Here is an 18290-nt window from a genome sequence, read left to right on the forward strand (position 1 = left end):
GTAACCAAGATGAGAAAAAAGGAGAGATAGGTAGTATGTTTGAGGAAAGGAACCTGGATATTTTGGCTCTGAGTGAAACGAAGCTCAAGGGTAAAAGGGAAGAGTGGTTTGTGAATGTCTTGGGAGTAAAGTCAGGTGTTAGTGAGAGGACAAGAGCAAGGGAAGGAGTAGCAGTACTCCTGAAACAGGAGTGGTGGGAGTATGTGATAGAGTGTAAGAAAGTAAACTCTAGATTAATTTGGGTAAAACTGAAAGTGGATGGAAAGAGATGGGTGATAACTGGTGCGTATGCTCCTGGGCATGAGAAGAAAGATCATGAGAGTCAAGTGTTTTGGGAGCAGCTGAATGAGTGTGTTAGTAGTTTTGATGCACGAGACCGGGTTATAGTGATGGGTGATTTGAATGCAAAGGTGAGTAATGTGGCAGTTGAGGGAATAATTGGTGTACATGGGATGTTCAATGTTGTAAATGGAAATGGTAAAGAACTTGTAGATTTATGTGCTGAAAAAGGACTGATGATTGGGAATACCTGACTTAAAAAGAGAGATATGCATAAGCATACGTATGTAAGTAGGAGAGATGGCCAGAGAGCGTTATTGGATTACGTGTTAATTGATAGGCGCGCGAAAGAGAGACTTGGAAGTTAATGCGCTGAGAGGCGCAACTGGAGGGATGTCTGATCATATCTTGTGGAGGCGAAGGTGAAGATTTGTAGAGGTTTTCAGAAAAGAAGAGAGCATGTTGGGGTGAAAAGAGTGGTGATAGTAAGTGGGCTTGGGAAGGAGACTTATGTGAGGAAGTACCAGGGGAGGCTGAGTACAGAATGGAAAAAAAAAACAGAGAAGAGGTAGTAAAAGCTTTGCGGAAGATGAAAGCCGGCAAGGCAGCGGGTTTGGATGTTATTGCTGTTGAATCTATTAAAAAAGGGGTGACTGTATTGTTGACTGGTTGGTAAGGTTATTTAATGTATGTATGACTCACGGTGAGGTGCCTGAGGATTAGCGGAATGCTTGCATAGTGCCATTGTACAAAGGCTAAGGGGATAAGAGTGAGTGCTCAAATTACAGAGGCATAAGTTTGTTGAGTATTCCTGGGAAATTAGATGCGAGGGTATTGATTGAGAGGATGAAGGCATGTACAGAGCATCAGATTGGGGAAGAGCAGTGTGGTTTCAGAAGTGGTAGAGGATTTGTGGATCAGGAGTTTGCTTTGAAGAATGTATGTGAGAAATACTTTGTATGCAGCATTTATGTATCTGGAGAAGGCATATGATAAAGTTGATAGAGATGCTCAGTGGAAGGTATCAAGAATATATGAATATATATGGTGTCAGAGGCAAGTTGCTAAAAGCAGTGAAAATTTTTATCGAGGATGTAAGGCATGTGTACGAGTAGGAAGAGAGCAACCATGGAGACATCACACACCCCTGCCGCAAACCTACATTCACTGAGAACCAATCACTTTCCTCTCTTCCTACACGTACACATGCCTTACATCCTCGAAAAAAACTTTTCACTGCTTCTATCAACTTGCCCCCCACATTATATATTCTTAGTACCTTCCACAGACCATCTCTATCAACTCTATCATATGCCTTCTCCAGATCCATAAATGCTACATACAAATCCATTTGCTTTTCTAAGTATTTCTCACATACATTCTTCAAAGCAAACACCTGATCCACATATCCTCTACCACTTCTGAAACCACACTGCTCTTCCCCAATCTGATGCTCTGTACATGCCTTCATCCACTCAATCACTACCCTCGCATATAATTTCCCAGGAATAATCAACAAACGTATACCTCTGTAATTTGAGCACTCACCTTTATACCCTTTGCCTTTGTACAATGGCACTATGCATGCATTCTGCCAATCCTCAGGCACCTCACCATGTGCCATACATACATTGAATATTCTTACCAACCAGTCAACAGCACAGTCACCCCCCTTTTTTAATAAATTCCACTGCAATACCATCCAAACCCGCTGCCTTGCCGGCTTTCATCTTCCGCAAAGCTTTCACTACCTCTTCTCTGTTTACCAAATCATTCTCCCTAACCCTCTCACTTCGCACACCACTTCGACCAAAACACCCTATATTTGCCACTCTGTCATCTAGCACATTCAACAAACCTTCAAAATACTCACTCCATCTCCTTTTCACATCACCACTACTTGTTTTTACCTCCCCATTAGACCCCTTCACTGAAGTTCCCATTTGTTCCCTTGTCTTACGCACTTAATTTACCTCCTTCTAAAACATCTTTTTATTCTCTCTAAGATTTCATGATACTCTCTCACCCCAACTCTCATTTGCCCTCTTTTTCACCTCTTGCACCTTTCTCTTGACCTCCTGCCTCTTCCTTTTATACATCTCCCACTAATTTGCACCATTTCCCTGAAAAAAAAAAAACTCGTCCAAAATCCTCTCTTCTCTTTCACTGATAATCTTATTTCTTCATCCCACCACTCACTACCCTTTCTAATCTGCCCACCTCCCACGCCTCTCATGCCACAAACATCTTTTGCACAAGCCATCACTGCTTCCTTAATACATCCCAATCCTCCCCCACTCCCCTTACGTCTTTTGCTCTCACCTTTTTCCATTCTGCACTCAGTTTCTCCTGGTACTTCCTCACACGAGTCTCCTTTCCAAGCTCACTTACTTTCACCACTCTCTTCATCCCAACTTTCTTCTTTTCTGAAAACCTCTACAAATCTTCACCTTCGCCTCCATAAGATATTGATCAGACATCCCTCCTGTTGCACCTCTCAGCACATTAACATCCAAAAGTCTCTCTTTCACACGCCTATCAATTAACACGTAATCCAATAACGCTCTCTGGCCATCTCTTCTAGTCACATATGTATACTTATGTATATCTCTCTTTTTAAAGCAAGTATTCGCAATCACCAATCCTTTTTCAGCACACAAATCTACAAGCTCTTCACCATTTCCATTTACAACACTATACTCCCCATGTACACAAATCATTCCCTCAACTGCCACATTACTTACCTTTGCATTTAAATCACCCATCACTATAACCCGGTTTCGTGCATCAAAATTGCTAACACACTCACTCAGCCTCTCCCAAGCCACTTGCTTCTCATGATCTTTCTTCTCATGCTCTGGTGCATAGGCACCAATAATCACCCATCTCTCTCCATCCACTTTCAGTTTTACCCATATCAATCTAGAGTTTACTTTCTTACACTCTATCACATACTCTTACAGCTCCTGTTTCAGGAGTAGTGCTACTCCTTCCCTTGCTCTAGTCCTCTCACTAACCCCTGACTTTACTCCCAAAACATTCCCAAACCACTCTTCTCCTTTACCTTTGAGCTTCGTTTCACTCAGAGCCAAAATATCCAGGTTCTTTTCCTCAAACATACTACCTATCTCTCCTTTTTTCTCATCTTGGTTACATCCACACACATTTAGACACTCCAATCCGAGCATTTGAGGAGGATTAGCACTCCCCGCGTGACTTCTTCTTCTGTTTCCCCTTTTAGAAAGTTAAAATACAGGGAGGGGAGGGTTTCTAACCTCCCGCTCCCGTCCCCTTGAGTCACCTACGACACGTGAGGAATGCGTGGGAAGTATTCTTTCTCCCCTATCCCCAGGGATATATATATATATATATATATATATATATATATATATATATATATATATATATATATATATATATCTTTTTCTTTCAAACTGTTCGCCATTTCCCGCATTAGCGAGGTAGCGTTAAGAACAGAGGACTGGGCCTTTGAGGGAATACCCTCACCTGGCCCAATTCTCTGTTCCTTCTTTTGGAAAATTAAAAAAAAAACGAGAGGGGAGGATTTCCAGCCCCCCGCTCCCTCCCCTTTTAGTCGCCTTTTACGACACGCAGGGAATACGTGGGAAGTATATATATATATATATATATATATATATATATATATATATATATATATATATATATATATATATATATATATATATATATATATATATATTTATGGATGGGGTTGTTAGGGAGGTGAATGCAAGAGTTTTGGAAAGAGGGGCAAGTATGAAGTCTGTTGGGGATGAGAGAGCTTGGGAAGTGAGTCAGTTGTTGTTCGCTGATGATACAGGGCTGGTGGCTGATTCATGTGAGAAACTGCAGAAGCTGGTGACTGAGTTTGGTAAAGTGTGTGAAAGAAGAAAGTTAAGAGTAAATGTGAATAAGAGCAAGGTAATTAGGTACAGTAGGGTTGAGGGTCAAGTCAATTGGGAGGTAAGTTTGAATGGAGAAAAACTGGAGGAAGTAAAGTGTTTTAGATATCTGGGAGTGGATCTGGCAGCGGATGGAACCATGGAAGCGGAAGTGGATCATAGGGTGGGGGAGGGGGCGAAAATCCTGGGAGCCTTGAAGAATGTGTGGAAGTCGAGAACATTATCTCGGAAAGCAAAAATGGGTATGTTTGAAAGAATAGTGGTTCCAACAATGTTGTATGGTTGTGAGGCGTGGGCTATGGATAGAGTTGTGCGCAGGAGGATGGATGTGCTGGAAATGAGATGTCTGAGGACAATGTGTGGTGTGAGGTGGTTTGATCGAGTAAGTGACGTAAGGGTAAGAGAGATGTGTGGAAATAAAAAGAGCGTGGTTGAGAGAGCAGAAGAGGGTGTTTTGAAATGGTTTGGGCACATGGAGAGAAAGAGTGAGGAAAGATTGACCAAGAGGATATATGTGTCGGAGGTGGAGGGAACGAGAAGTGGGAGACCAAATTTTAGGTGGAAAGATGGAGTGAAAAAGATTTTGTGTGATCGGGGCCTGAACATGCAGGAGGGTGAAAGGAGGGCAAGGAATAGAGTGAATTGGATTGATGTGGTATACCGGGGTTGACGTGCTGTCAGTGGATTGAATCAGGGCATGTGAAGCGTCTGGGGTAAACCATGGAAAGCTGTGTAGGTATGTATATTTGCGTGTGTGGACGTATGTATATACATGTGTATGGGGGTGGGTTGGGCCATTTCTTTCGTCTGTTTCCTTGCGCTACCTCGCAAACGCGGGAGACAGCGACAAAGCAAAAAAAAAAAAAAAAAAAAAAAAAATATATATATATATATATATATATATATATATATATATATATATATATATATATATATATACATATATATATATATATATATATATTCATATATATTTATTTTGCTTTGTCGCTGTCTCCCCCATTAGTAATGTAGCGCAAGGAAACAGACGAAAGTCCCAAGCCCAACCTACCTACATACACATGTATATACATACACGTCCACAATCGCAAATATACATACCTATACATATCAACGTATACATATACATACACACACAGACATATACATATATACACATGTACATAATTCATACTATCTGCCTTTAATCATTCCTATCGCCACCACGCCACACATGAAATAACAACCCCCTCCCTCCTCATTTGCGCGAGGTAGCGCTAGGATAAGACAACAAAGACCACATTCGTTCACACTCAGTCTCCAGCTGTCATGTAATAATGCACCGAAACCACAGCTCCCTTTCCACATCCAGGCCCCTAAGAACTTACCATGGTTTACCCCGGACGCTTCACATGACATGGTTGAATCCATTGACAGCACGCCGACCCCGATATACCACATCGTTCCAATTCACTCTATTCCTTGCACTCCTTTCAGCCTCCTGCATGTTCAGGCCCCGATCACTCAAAATCTTTTTCACTCCATCCCTCCACCTCCAATTTGGTCTCCCACTTCTCCTCGTTCCCTCCACCTCTGACACATATTTCCTCTTGGTCAATCTTTCCTAACTCATTCTCTCCATGTGACCAAACCATTTCAAAACACCCTCTTCTGCTCTCTCAACCACACTCTTTTTATTACCACACATCTCTCTTACCCTATTATTACTTACTCGATCAAACCACCTCACACCACATATTGTCCTCAAACATCACATTTCCAACACATCCACCCTCCTCCGCACAACTCTGTCTATAGCCCACGCCTCGCAACCATATAACATTGTTGGAACCACTATTCCTTCAAACATACCCATTTTTGCTTTCCGAGATAATGTTCTCGACTTCCACACATTCTTCAACGCTCCCAGAACTTTCACCCCCTCCTCCACCCTATGATTCACTTCCGCTTCCATGGTTCCATCCGCTGCCAAATCCCCTCCCAGATATCTAAAACACTTCACTTCCTCCAGTTTTATACCATTAAAACTTCCCCCTCAATTGACTTGTCCCTCAACCCTATTGTACCTAATAGCCTTGTTCTTATTCCCATTTACTCTCAGCTTTCTTCTTTCGCCCACTTTACCAAACTCAGTCACCAGCTTCTGCAGTTTCTCACACGAATCAGCCACCAGCGATGTATCATCAGCGAACAACAACTGACTCACTTCCCAAGCTCTCTCATCCACAACAGACTGCATGCTTGCGCCTCTTTCCAAAACTCTTGCATTCACCTCCCTAACAATCCCATCCATAAACAAATTATACAACCATGGAGACATCACACACCTCTGCCGCAAACCTACATTCACTGAGAACCAATCACTTTCCTCTCTTCTTACACATACACATGCCTTACATCCTCGATAAAAGCTTTTCACTGCTTCTAACAACTTTCCTCCCACACCATATATTCTTAATACCTTCCACAGAGCATCTCTATCAACTTTATTATATGCTTTCTCCAGATCCATAAATGCTACATACAAATCCATTTGCTTTTCTAAGTATTTCTCACATACATTCTTCAAAGCAAACACCTGATCCACATATCCTCTCCCACTTCTGAAACCACACTGCTCTTCCCCAATCTGATGCTCTGTTCATGCCTTCACCCTCTCAATCAATACCCTCCCATATAATTTACCAGGAATACTCAACAAACTTATACCTCTGTAAATTTGAGCACTCACTCTTATCCCCTTTGCCTTTGGACAATGGCTCTATGCAAGCATTCCGCCAATCCTCATATATATATATATATATATATATATATATATATATATATATATATATATATATATATATATATTATATATATACATATATTTTTTTTTTTTTTTATACTTTGTCGCTGTCTCCCGCGTTTGCGAGGTAGCGCAAGGAAACAGACGAAAGAAATGGCCCCCCCCCCATACACATGTATATACATAAGTCCACACACGCAAATATACATACCTACACAGCTTTCCATGGTTTACCCCAGACGCTTCACATGCCTTGATTCAATCCACTGACAGCACGTCAACCCCGGTATACCACATCGCTCCAATTCACTCTATTCCTTGCCCTCCTTTCACCCTCCTGCATGTTCAGGCCCCGATCACACAAAATCTTTTTCACTCCATCTTTCCACCTCCAATTTGGTCTCCCTCTTCTCCTTGCTCCCTCCACCTCCGACACATATATCCTCTTGGTCAATCTTTCCTCACTCATCCTCTCCATGTGCCCAAACCACTTCAAAACACCCTCTTCTGCTCTCTCAACCACGCTCTTTTTATTTCCACACATCTCTCTTACCCTTACGTTACTCACTCGATCAAACCACCTCACACCACACATTGTCCTCAAACATCTCATTTCCAGCACATCCATCCTCCTGCGCACAACTCTATCCATAGCCCACGCCTCGCAACCATACAACATTGTTGGAACCACTATTCCTTCAAACATATCCATTTTTGCTTTCCGAGATAATGTTCTCGACTTCCACACATTCTTCAAGGCCCCCAGAATTTTCGCCCCCTCCCCCACCCTATGATCCACTTCCGCTTCCATGGTTCCATCCGCTGCCAGATCCACTCCCAGACATCTAAAACACTTCACTTCCTCCAGTTTTTCTCCATTCAAACTCACCTCCCAATTGACTTGACCCTCAACCCTACTGTACCTAATAACCTTGCTCTTATTCACATTTACTCTTAAATTTCTTCTTCCCACGTATTCCCTGCGTGTCGTAGAAGGCGACTAAAAGGGAAGGGAGCGGGGGGCTGGAAATCCTCCCCTCTCGTTTTTTTTAATTTTCCAAAAGAAGGGACAGAGAAGGGGGCCATTTGAGGATATTCCCTCAAAGGTCCAGTCCTTTGTTCTTAACGCAACCTCGCTAATGCGGGAAATGGCGACTAGTATGAAAGAAAGATATATTTATATATATATATATGAAAATTAATCTTTTTATATTATGATGACAGTTCACCATCATAAAGCAAATGATAGTAGATAAGATAATGAAGAAGCGTGTGGTAGAGAAGCGATCCAGGTGTGACTGGGAAGCTACCCTTCATATGTGATATATTGGCAGTATCACACCTGGATCCACCACACGCTTGCAGAACACCATGGAGTTGGGCGGATAATTAAGGTGATTTCAATTCTACATAGAAAGATGTTTTCAGTGATTGTTACCCCTCATGTAATGGGTTTTCAGAGATTGTTACCCCTCATGTAATGGGTTTGTGGAATTGAATCGAACAAAGATAATTAATAGATAAAGGGGAGGGGTTGTGGGCAGTACGCATATTACATGCTAAATTCAGAGGAAAAATGCAACAATTATTCTCAGTATTAGAAATACATCATCAATCAGTTTGTTTCAAAATCAAAAGTTTATTCTAAGCATTTTGTTGTAGACGACAAAAGAACATCATCTCCTCATCATGACGTCACAGTACCAAACATCTGGCAGCCTGGGAACATTTAAGACGAAGATTCTCATTGAGTCGAAATAAACGATAAGAAGCCATCAGTATTTGATCAATCACAACTCCATACGATAAACTATATATCAGACAACATTAATTTCGAAGAATATTATTCATAATGCTTCAGAAACCATCAATAATTCACTGTAAGAAATTTTGACTTTTTTACTCATGTGTGATAACTGTTATCTACCAATTGATTTTGTCTCAAAAGTGTATACAATAGCTATCATTTCCTTGAAACTTTGCCTTTGTGGTCAGGACTGATAGCTTGAAATTTACTTATTTTCCAGAACATTCCAGTTAGATTCAGTGCTGAGTTGCTGTGCAGAACTTTGTAGAAGTTTCCAGTAATACAAACAGTAGTCAGAGGTGGAGGAAGACGTTGTAGATCCAGATCACAATTTCAGAGTTGCAGATGAGGAGACAAACCCATACTGTCCCAGTCAGAAAGACCTCAACCACTTGATCAGAGATCTTGGTCTCACAAAGTCCGATACTTTTAACGTCTAGGCTCAACCTGTGGAGCTTGTTGGATCAAAGTGTGTGCGACTCGCAGATCAGAGGAAGCCTCACCAAGATTTTTCCAGCATCTTCGCTCGTCAGGATGGGCTCTGCTTCTGCCACAATCTGGCCGAGGCAATCGGGACCGCCTGTAACCCGAACGAGTGACGCCTCTTTATTGACAGCTCATCCAGGAGCCTCAGAGTCGTGCTGCTCCATAACGTGCTGCTCCGTCTCTTCGCCTGGCTCACTCGCTCCACCTCAAAGAACAATACAACAGTGTCAAGACCTTGCTAGACGCCTTGACGTATGATCAGTACAGCTGGGAGGTCATCGGAGACTTCAGAATGGTGGCATTCTTGATGGATCTCCAAAGCGGTTATATACCAAGTTACCCTGTTAGCTTTACCTCCGGGACCGCTGGGACACCACGGCGCACCACCGCCGGCGGGACTGACCACAACGGACCGAATTCTGTGTGGGGATGAACAACGTCAAGTGGGAGCCACTGGTGGACCCCCGAAAGGTGTTGATGCCACCACCACTGCACGTAGAATTAGACCTTATGAAACAATTTGCCACAGCTCTAGGTAAGGAGTCTACAGCCTTCAAGTACCTTCAAGACTTCTTCCCTAATCTGTCTGAGGCAAAGGTCAAGCCAGTGTCTTCGTCGGACCACAGATAAAAGAAGATCCTGGAGTGCAAGGAATTCCCCAAGAAGCTCACTAGGAAGGTCACACCACCAGCTTGGTACAGCTTTGTCGCAGTGGTTTGGTCGGGGCTTCGTGGGCAATCACAAGGTTGAGACTATGGTGAAGAACTACGGCAAAATGGGTTGCTGGATGCCCCTCAAGTCCATATCCTTGACGCTCATAATGATAAATTCAAGGAGGACATGAGAGAGTATGTGGAGGAGCAAGACGAGCGCTTCCACCAGATGTACTGGAATTTGACCTCCGCCACCAGGGGATATGATGACACATTATATGTGAGGTCTGATTTGTAAAAGTGATTTACAGTACAATCGTAAATCTCGAAAAAACTACTTACTTCTAAATCTCTTACGATCACTTTTGTTTAACATTAGTATAAATACACGTAAATTTTGATTCATATGTTGTAATTCTCTGACTTTCAGTGAATAGAAATGTACAAATTCGTCCGTTGTCCAACTGGCAATAGGTCAATTTCAAAATATCACTGTCCTGGTCACACAAGCAAACTTTGAAGGGAAAAATAGCATTTTTCTCTACATTTTACACATAAGCAATGAGGAAATAACACTTACGTACGACCCAGGAACAAAATGTGTTACACAGTGATAAATCAGAGACCGTTCTAATGAAAGGAACATCTATAAATGAAAAATAAAGAAAGAAATTGTCGACGTAGAAACCACCATTTGCTGGTCGAGGCTGTAAATAACATCTTTTTTGTTTGAGTTTTAGAAATTAGTTATACATTGTGTGTTGGTTTTTTTTTTTTTTAAATGGTTTGGTCACATGGAGAGAATGAGTGAGGAAATATTGACAAGGAGGATATATGTGTCAGATGTAGAGGGAACGAGGAGAAGTGGGAGACCAAATTGGAGGTGGAAAGATGGAGTGAAAAAGATTTTGAGTGATCGGGGCCTGAACATGCAGGAGGGTGAAAGGCGTGCAAGGAATAGAGTGAATTGGAACGATGTGGTATACCGGGGTCGACGTGCTGTCAATGGATTGAATCACAGCATGTGAAGCGTCTGGGGTAAACCATGGAAAGTTTTCTGGGGCCTGGATGTGGAAAGGGAGCTGTGGTTTCGGTGCATTATACATGACAGCTAGAGACTGAGTGTGAACGAATGTGGCCTTTGTTGTCTTTTCCTAGCGCTACCTAGTGCACATGCGGGGGGAGGGGGTTGTCATTTCATGTGTGGCGTTGTGGCGACGAGAATGAATAAGGACAGCAAGTATGAATTATGTACATATATATATATATATATATATATATATATATATATATATATATATATATATATATATATATATATATATATATATATATATATATATATACGTTGAAATGTATAGTTATGTATATGTGAGTGTGTGGATGTGTATGTATATACATGTGTATTTGGGTGGGTTGGGCCATTCTTTCGTCTGTTTCCTTGCGTTACCTTGCTGACGCGGGAGACAGTGTCAAAGTATAATAGAGGATGTGTGGATCAGGTGTTTGCTTTGAAGAATGTATGTGAGAAATACTTAGAAAAGCAAATGGATTTGTATGTAGCATTTATGGATCTGGAGAAGGCATATGATAGAGTTGATAGAGATGCTCTGTGGAAGGTATTAAGAATATATGGTGTGGGAGGAAAGTTGTTAGAAGCAGTGAAAAGTTTTTATCGAGGATGTAAGGCATGTGTACGTGTAGGAAGAGAGGAAAGTGATTGGTTCTCAGTGAATGTAGGTTTGCGGCAGGGGTGTGTGATGTCTCCATGGTTGTTTAATTTGTTTATGGATGGGGTTGTTAGGGAGGTAAATGCAAGAGTTTTGGAAAGAGGGGCAAGTATGAAGTCTGTTGGGGATGAGAGAGCTTGGGAAGTGAGTCAGTTGTTGTTCGCTGATGATACAGCGCTGGTGGCTGATTCATGTGAGAAACTGCAGAAGCTGGTGACTGAGTTTGGTAAAGTGTGTGGAAGAAGAAAGTTAAGAGTAAATGTGAATAAGAGCAAGGTTATTAGGTACAGTGGGGTTGAGGGTCAAGTCAATTGGGAGGTGAGTTTGAATGGAGAAAAACTGGAGGAAGTGAAGTGTTTTATATATCTGGGAGTGGATCTGGCAGCGGATGGAACCATGGAAGCGGAAGTGGATCATAGGGTGGGGGAGGGGGCGAAAATTCTGGGGGCCTTGAAGAATGTGTGGAAGTCGAGAACATTATCTCGGAAAGCAAAAATGGGTATGTTTGAAGGAATAGTGGTTCCAACAATGTTGTATGGTTGCGAGGCGTGGGCTATGGATAGAGTTGTGCGCAGGAGGATGGTTGTGCTGGAAATGAGATGTTTGAGGACAATGTGTGGTGTGAGGTGGTTTGATCGAGTGAGTAACGTAAGGGTAAGAGAGATGTGTGGAAATAAAAAGAGCGTGGTTGATAGAGCAGAAGAGGGTGTTTTGAAGTGGTTTGGGCACATGGAGAGAATGAGTGAGGAAAGATTGACCAAGAGGATATATGTGTCGGAGGTGGAGGGAACGAGGAGAAGAGGGAGACCAAATTGGAGGTGGAAAGATGGAGTGAAAAAGATTTTGTGTGATCGGGGCCTGAACATGCAGGAGGGTGAAAGGAGGGCAAGGAATAGAGTGAATTGGAGCGATGTGGTATACCGGGGTTGACGTGCTGTCAGTGAATTGAATCAAGGCATGTGAAGCGTCTGGGGTAAACCATGGAAAGCTGTGTAGGTATGTATATTTGCGTGCGTGGACGTATGTATATGCATGTGTATGGGGGGGGTTGGGCCATTTCTTTCGTCTGTTTCCTTGCGCTACCTCGCAAACGCGGGAGACAGCGACAAAGTATAATAAATAAAAAATTAAATAAAAATATAAATATTGTGTGTTTACCAACAATCCACACACACACACACACACACACACACACACACACACAGAGTGAAATAATCAAATCAAGTACTATAGTACGATCATGACTTCATAACTTTGCCAAGTAAGTTGCATGAATTACAATAAACTCATTGTTTCGCCCAATACCAGAACATGGCGGAGATCGAAACCTTAATGCAAACACAACACTTGCAGAATAAGTTACTGTCCACCTGAACATTACAGGTGACAACTGGGAAAGAGAAATGTAATCATCATTATACTCTGCGTTCTGTAACGACCATTAGTAGCCATTGTTACCATATATAAAGTCGCTACTCAGTGAAGAAAATCATAAATATTCAGATTCAAACACTGTCTTCAAGTCGACAGATTTCAAAGCCATATATAACGATTGAAAAAAGAATTATGACGGTTGAAGTGGTGTTATGACCATAATGTTTGGGTTGTTATTGTTTCAGGTGATGGAGCGTCTGGCAGCGGAGTACGGTGAGTTGTACCGTCACCAGAACGTCATACTGAGCGGCACCCACACCCACTCCGGCCCAGCTGGTTACCTTCAGTTCCTACTCTTCGAAATCACGTCCCTGGGCTTCATCAAGGACACGCTGGATGCCATGGTCGAGGGCATCTTCCAGGTGAGTGGTTCGTGGTTTATATACTGCTTCCCCTCCGACACCCGGCTTACCAGAACCTAGTTATTTATAACCTCAGACCCTTTGTGTTGGGCTCCTGACGCTGCACGCGGGGGTGGAATCAGGTGGGCATCTGCGAGACCAGGAGGTCTTCCATAGCGCTGTACTCCTTTCCGTCCACTGTTGAGGATGGTACAGTTTCACCTTAGGTGTCATCTCGTATGAGGTCTTTTCATGAATGAAGTCACCCTTCTTGTGATTGTATCATCGAAATACAATTTCGTTGGAGGACTAATCTTCTCATGAGTCCATCCTTTCCCTGCTACTGATTGTAGCGCAGCCTTGATGCTGCATGAACCCTGGGAGGAGGGATCCGGGGGTTGACTAACAATAATGATTATGATCTATGTATTTTTCTTTATAAACCCCAGTCCTCCTTTTATGGGTCTCTTGCAGCTTCAGAGCTGCAACACGATCAGCAGCAGGGAAAGTTGGATCTCTCAAAAGCGTGAAGCTCTTCGGCGACGGTTTACTCTTTTCGTCCGATTACGATGATACTGCCTCGCCGAAGGTGGGTGATCGTCCACTCACGTGGAATCCGTTAAAATATATATATGTATATATACCCTCCAACAGTCAGAATTCGAACCCAGGACCTTTTGCTTGGTAGACAGGAACGCTAACCGCTCGGTTATGATCGCCTCCAATAGGGAAATGACTTTTAGATTGGCACTGTAGACCCGTTTGCTGATGATTGTGAGACGAAAGGTATTTGATTACTTGTAACTGAATGATGATTTCTCTGTTATGGGCGATCATAGCCAAGCGGTTAGCGTTCCCGTGTACCACGCAAAAGTTCCAGGTTTCGAATTCTGCCTGTTGGAGGGAAGATGAAAGCCGGCAAGGCAGCAGGTTTGGATGGTATTGCAGTGGAATTTATTAAAAAAGGGGGTGACTGTATTGTTGACTGGTTGGTAAGGTTATTTAATGTATGTATGACTCATGGTGAGGTGCCTGAGGATTGGCGGAATGCGTGCATAGTGCCATTGTACAAAGGCAAAGGGGATAAGAGTGAGTGCTCAAATTACAGAGGTATAAGTTTGTTGAGAAAGCGACTAGAGGGGACGGGAGCGGGGGGCCAGAAATACTCCCCTCCTTGTATTAACTTTCTAAAATGGGAAACAGAAGAAGGAGTCACGCGGGGAGTGCTCATCCTCCTCGAAGGCTCAGAGTGGGGTGCCTAAATGTGTGTGGATGTAACCAAGATGTGAAAAAAGGAGAGATAGGTAGTATGTTTGAGGAAAGGAACCTGGATGTTTTGGCTCTGAGTGAAACGAAGCTCAAGGGTAAAGGGGAAGAGTGGTTTGGGAATGTCTGGGGAGTAAAGTCAGGGGTTAGTGAGAGGACAAGAGCAAGGGAAGGAGTAGCAATACTCCTGAAACAGGAGTTGTGGGTGTATGTGATAGAATGTAAGAAAGTAAATTCGCGATTAATATGGGTAAAACTGAAAGTTGATGGAGAGAGGTGGGTGATTATTGGTGCATATGCACCTGGGCATGAGAAGAAAGATCATGAGAGGCAAGTGTTTTGGGAGCAGCTGAATGAGTGTGTTAGTGGTTTTGATGCACGAGACCGGGTTATAGTGATGGGTGATTTGAATGCAAAGGTGAGTAATGTGGCAGTTGAGGGAATAATTGGTATACATGGGGTGTTCAGTGTTGTAAATGGAAATGGTGAAGAGCTTGTAGATTTATGTGCTGAAAAAGGACTGATGATTGGGAATACCTGGTTTAAAAAGCGAGATATACATAAGTATACTTATGTAAGTAGGAGAGATGGCCAGAGAGCGTTATTGGATTACGTGTTAATTGACAGGCACGCGAAAGAGAGACTATTGGATGTTAATGTGCTGAGAGGTGCAACTGGAGGGATGTCTGATCATTATCATGTGGAGGCTAAGGTGAAGATTTACATGGGTTTTCAGAAAAGAAGAGTGAATGTTGGGGTGAAGAGGGTGGTGAGAGTAAGTGAGCTTGGGAAGGAGACCTGTGTGAGGAAGTACCAGGAGAGACTGAGTACAGAATGGAAAAAGGTGAGAACAATGGAAGTAAGGGGAGTGGGGGAGGAATGGGATGTATTTAGGGAATCAGTGATGGATTGCGCAAAAGATGCTTGTGGCATGAGAAGAGTGGGAGGTGGGTTGATTAGAAAGGGTAGTGAGTGGTGGGTTGAAGAAGTAAGATTATTAGTGAAAGAGAAGAGAGAGGCATTTGGACGATTTTTGCAGGGAAAAAATGCAATTGAGTGGGAGATGTATAAAAGAAAGAGACAGGAGGTCAAGAGAAAGGTGCAAGAGGTGAAAAAAAGGGCAAATGAGAGTTAGGGTGAGAGAGTATCATTAAATTTTAGGGAGAATAAAAAGATGTTCTGGAAGGAGGTAAATAAAGTGCGTAAGACAAGGAAGCAAATGGGAACTTCAGTGAAGGGCGCAAATGGGGAGGTGATAACAAGTAGTGGTGATGTGAGAAGGAGATGGAGTGAGTATTTTGAAGGTTTGTTGAATGTGTTTGATGATAGAGTGGCAGATATAGGGTGTTTTGGTCGAGGTGATGTGCAAAGTGAGAGGGTTAGGGAAAATGATTTGGTAAACAGAGAAGAGGTAGTGAAAGCTTTGCGGAAGATGAAAGCCGGCAAGGCAGCAGGTTTGGATGGTATTGCAGTGGAATTTATTAAAAAAGGGGGTGACTGTATTGTTGACTGGTTGGTAAGGTTATTTAATGTATGTATGACTCATGGTGAGGTGCCTGAGGATTGGCGGAATGCGTGCATAGTGCCATTGTACAAAGGCAAAGGGGATAAGAGTGAGTGCTCAAATTACAGAGGTATAAGTTTGTTGAGTATTCCTGGTAAATTATATGGGAGGGTATTGATTGAGAGGGTGAAGGCATGTACAGAGCATCAGATTGGGGAAGAGCAGTGTGGTTTCAGAAGTGGTAGAGGATGTGTGGATCAGGTGTTTGCTTTGAAGAATGTATGTGAGAAATACTTAGAAAAGCAAATGGATTTGTATGTAGCATTTATGGATCTTGAGAAGGCATATGATAGAGTTGATAGAGATGCTCTGTGGAAGGTATTAAGAATATATGGTGTGGGAGGCAAGTTGTTAGAAGCAGTGAAAAGTTTTTATCGAGGATGTAAGGCATGTGTACGTGTAGGAAGAGAGGAAAGTGATTGGTTCTCAGTGAATGTAGGTTTGCGGCAGGGGTGTGTGATGTCTCCATGGTTGTTTAATTTGTTTATGGATGGGGTTGTTAGGGAGGTGAATGCAAGAGTTTTGGAAAGAGGGGCAAGTATGAAGTCTGTTGGGGATGAGAGAGCTTGGGAAGTGAGTCAGTTGTTGTTCGCTGATGATACAGCGCTGGTGGCTGATTCATGTGAGAAACTGCAGAAGCTGGTGACTGAGTTTGGTAAAGTGTGTGGAAGAAGAAAGTTAAGAGTAAATGTGAATAAGAGCAAGGTTATTAGGTACAGTAGGGTTGAGGGTCAAGTCAATTGGGAGGTGAGTTTGAATGGAGAAAAACTGGAGAAAGTGAAGTGTTTTAGATATCTGGGAGTGGATCTGGCAGCGGATGGAACCATGGAAGCGGAAGTGGATCATAGGGTGGGGGAGGGGGCGAAAATTCTGGGGGCCTTGAAGAATGTGTGGAAGTCGAGAACATTATCTCGGAAAGCAAAAATGGGTATGTTTGAAGGAATAGTGGTTCCAACAATGTTGTATGGTTGCGAGGCGTGGGCTATGGATAGAGTTGTGCGCAGGAGGATGGATGTGCTGGAAATGAGATGTTTGAGGACAATGTGTGGTGTGAAGTGGTTTGATCGAGTGAGTAACGTAAGGGTAAGAGAGATGTGTGGAAATAAAAAGAGCGTGGTTGAGAGAGCAGAAGAGGGTGTTTTGAAGTGGTTTGGGCACATGGAGAGAATGAGTGAGGAAAGATTGACCAAGAGAATATATGTGTCGGAGGTGGAGGGAACGAGGAGAAGAGGGAGACCAAATTGGAGGTGGAAAGATGGAGTGAAAAAGATTTTGTGTGATCGGGGCCTGAACATGCAGGAGGGTGAAAGGAGGGCAAGAAATAGAGTGAATTGGAGCGATGTGGTATACCGGGGTTGACGTGCTGTCAGTGGATTGAATCAAGGCATGTGAAGCGTCTAGGGTAAACCATGGAAAGCTGTGTAGGTATGTATATTTGCGTGTGTGGACGTATGTATATACATGTGTATGGAGGGGGTTGGGCCATTTCTTTCGTCTGTTTCCTTGCGCTACCTCGCAAACGCGGGAGACAGCGTTAAAGTATAATAAAAAATAATAAAAAAGTTTGTTGAGTATTCCTGGTAAATTATATGGGAGGGTATTGATTGAGAGGGTGAAGGCATGTACAGAGCATCAGATTGGGGAAGAGCAGTGTGGTTTCAGAAGTGGTAGAGGATGTGTGGATCAGGTGTTTGCTTTAAATAATGTATGTGAGAAATACTTAGAAAAGCAAATGGATTTGTATGTAGCATTTATGGATCTGGAGAAGGCATATGATAGAGTTGATAGAGATGCTCTGTGGAAGGTATTAAGAATATATGGTGCGGGAGGCAAGTTGTTAGAAGCAGTGAAAAGTTTTTAACGAGGATGTAAGGCATGTGTACGTGTAGGAAGAGAGGAAAGTGATTGGTTCTCAGTGAATGTAGGTTTGCGGCAGGGGTGTGTGATGTCTCCATGGTTGTTTAATTTGTTTATGGATGGGGTTGTTAGGGAGGTGAATGCAAGAGTTTTGGAAAGAGGGGC

General features: G+C 42.8%; 1 protein-coding gene across 2 annotated transcripts in view; it reads left to right on the forward strand.

Moving 5' to 3' along the window:
* The window catches only part of CDase (neutral ceramidase), a 223570-nt gene that overhangs the window by 134199 nt on the left and 71081 nt on the right, over nt 1-18290 (forward strand). For both annotated transcript variants that reach the window (XM_071674776.1, XM_071674777.1), the window contains exon 4: nt 13283-13459. In XM_071674776.1, the coding sequence (XP_071530877.1) occupies nt 13283-13459 (177 nt within the window). The remainder of the gene's footprint in view (nt 1-13282; nt 13460-18290) is intronic.

The sequence above is a fragment of the Panulirus ornatus genome, chromosome 20, assembly GCF_036320965.1.
Source record: "Panulirus ornatus isolate Po-2019 chromosome 20, ASM3632096v1, whole genome shotgun sequence".
Taxonomy (NCBI): Eukaryota; Metazoa; Arthropoda; class Malacostraca; order Decapoda; family Palinuridae; genus Panulirus; species Panulirus ornatus.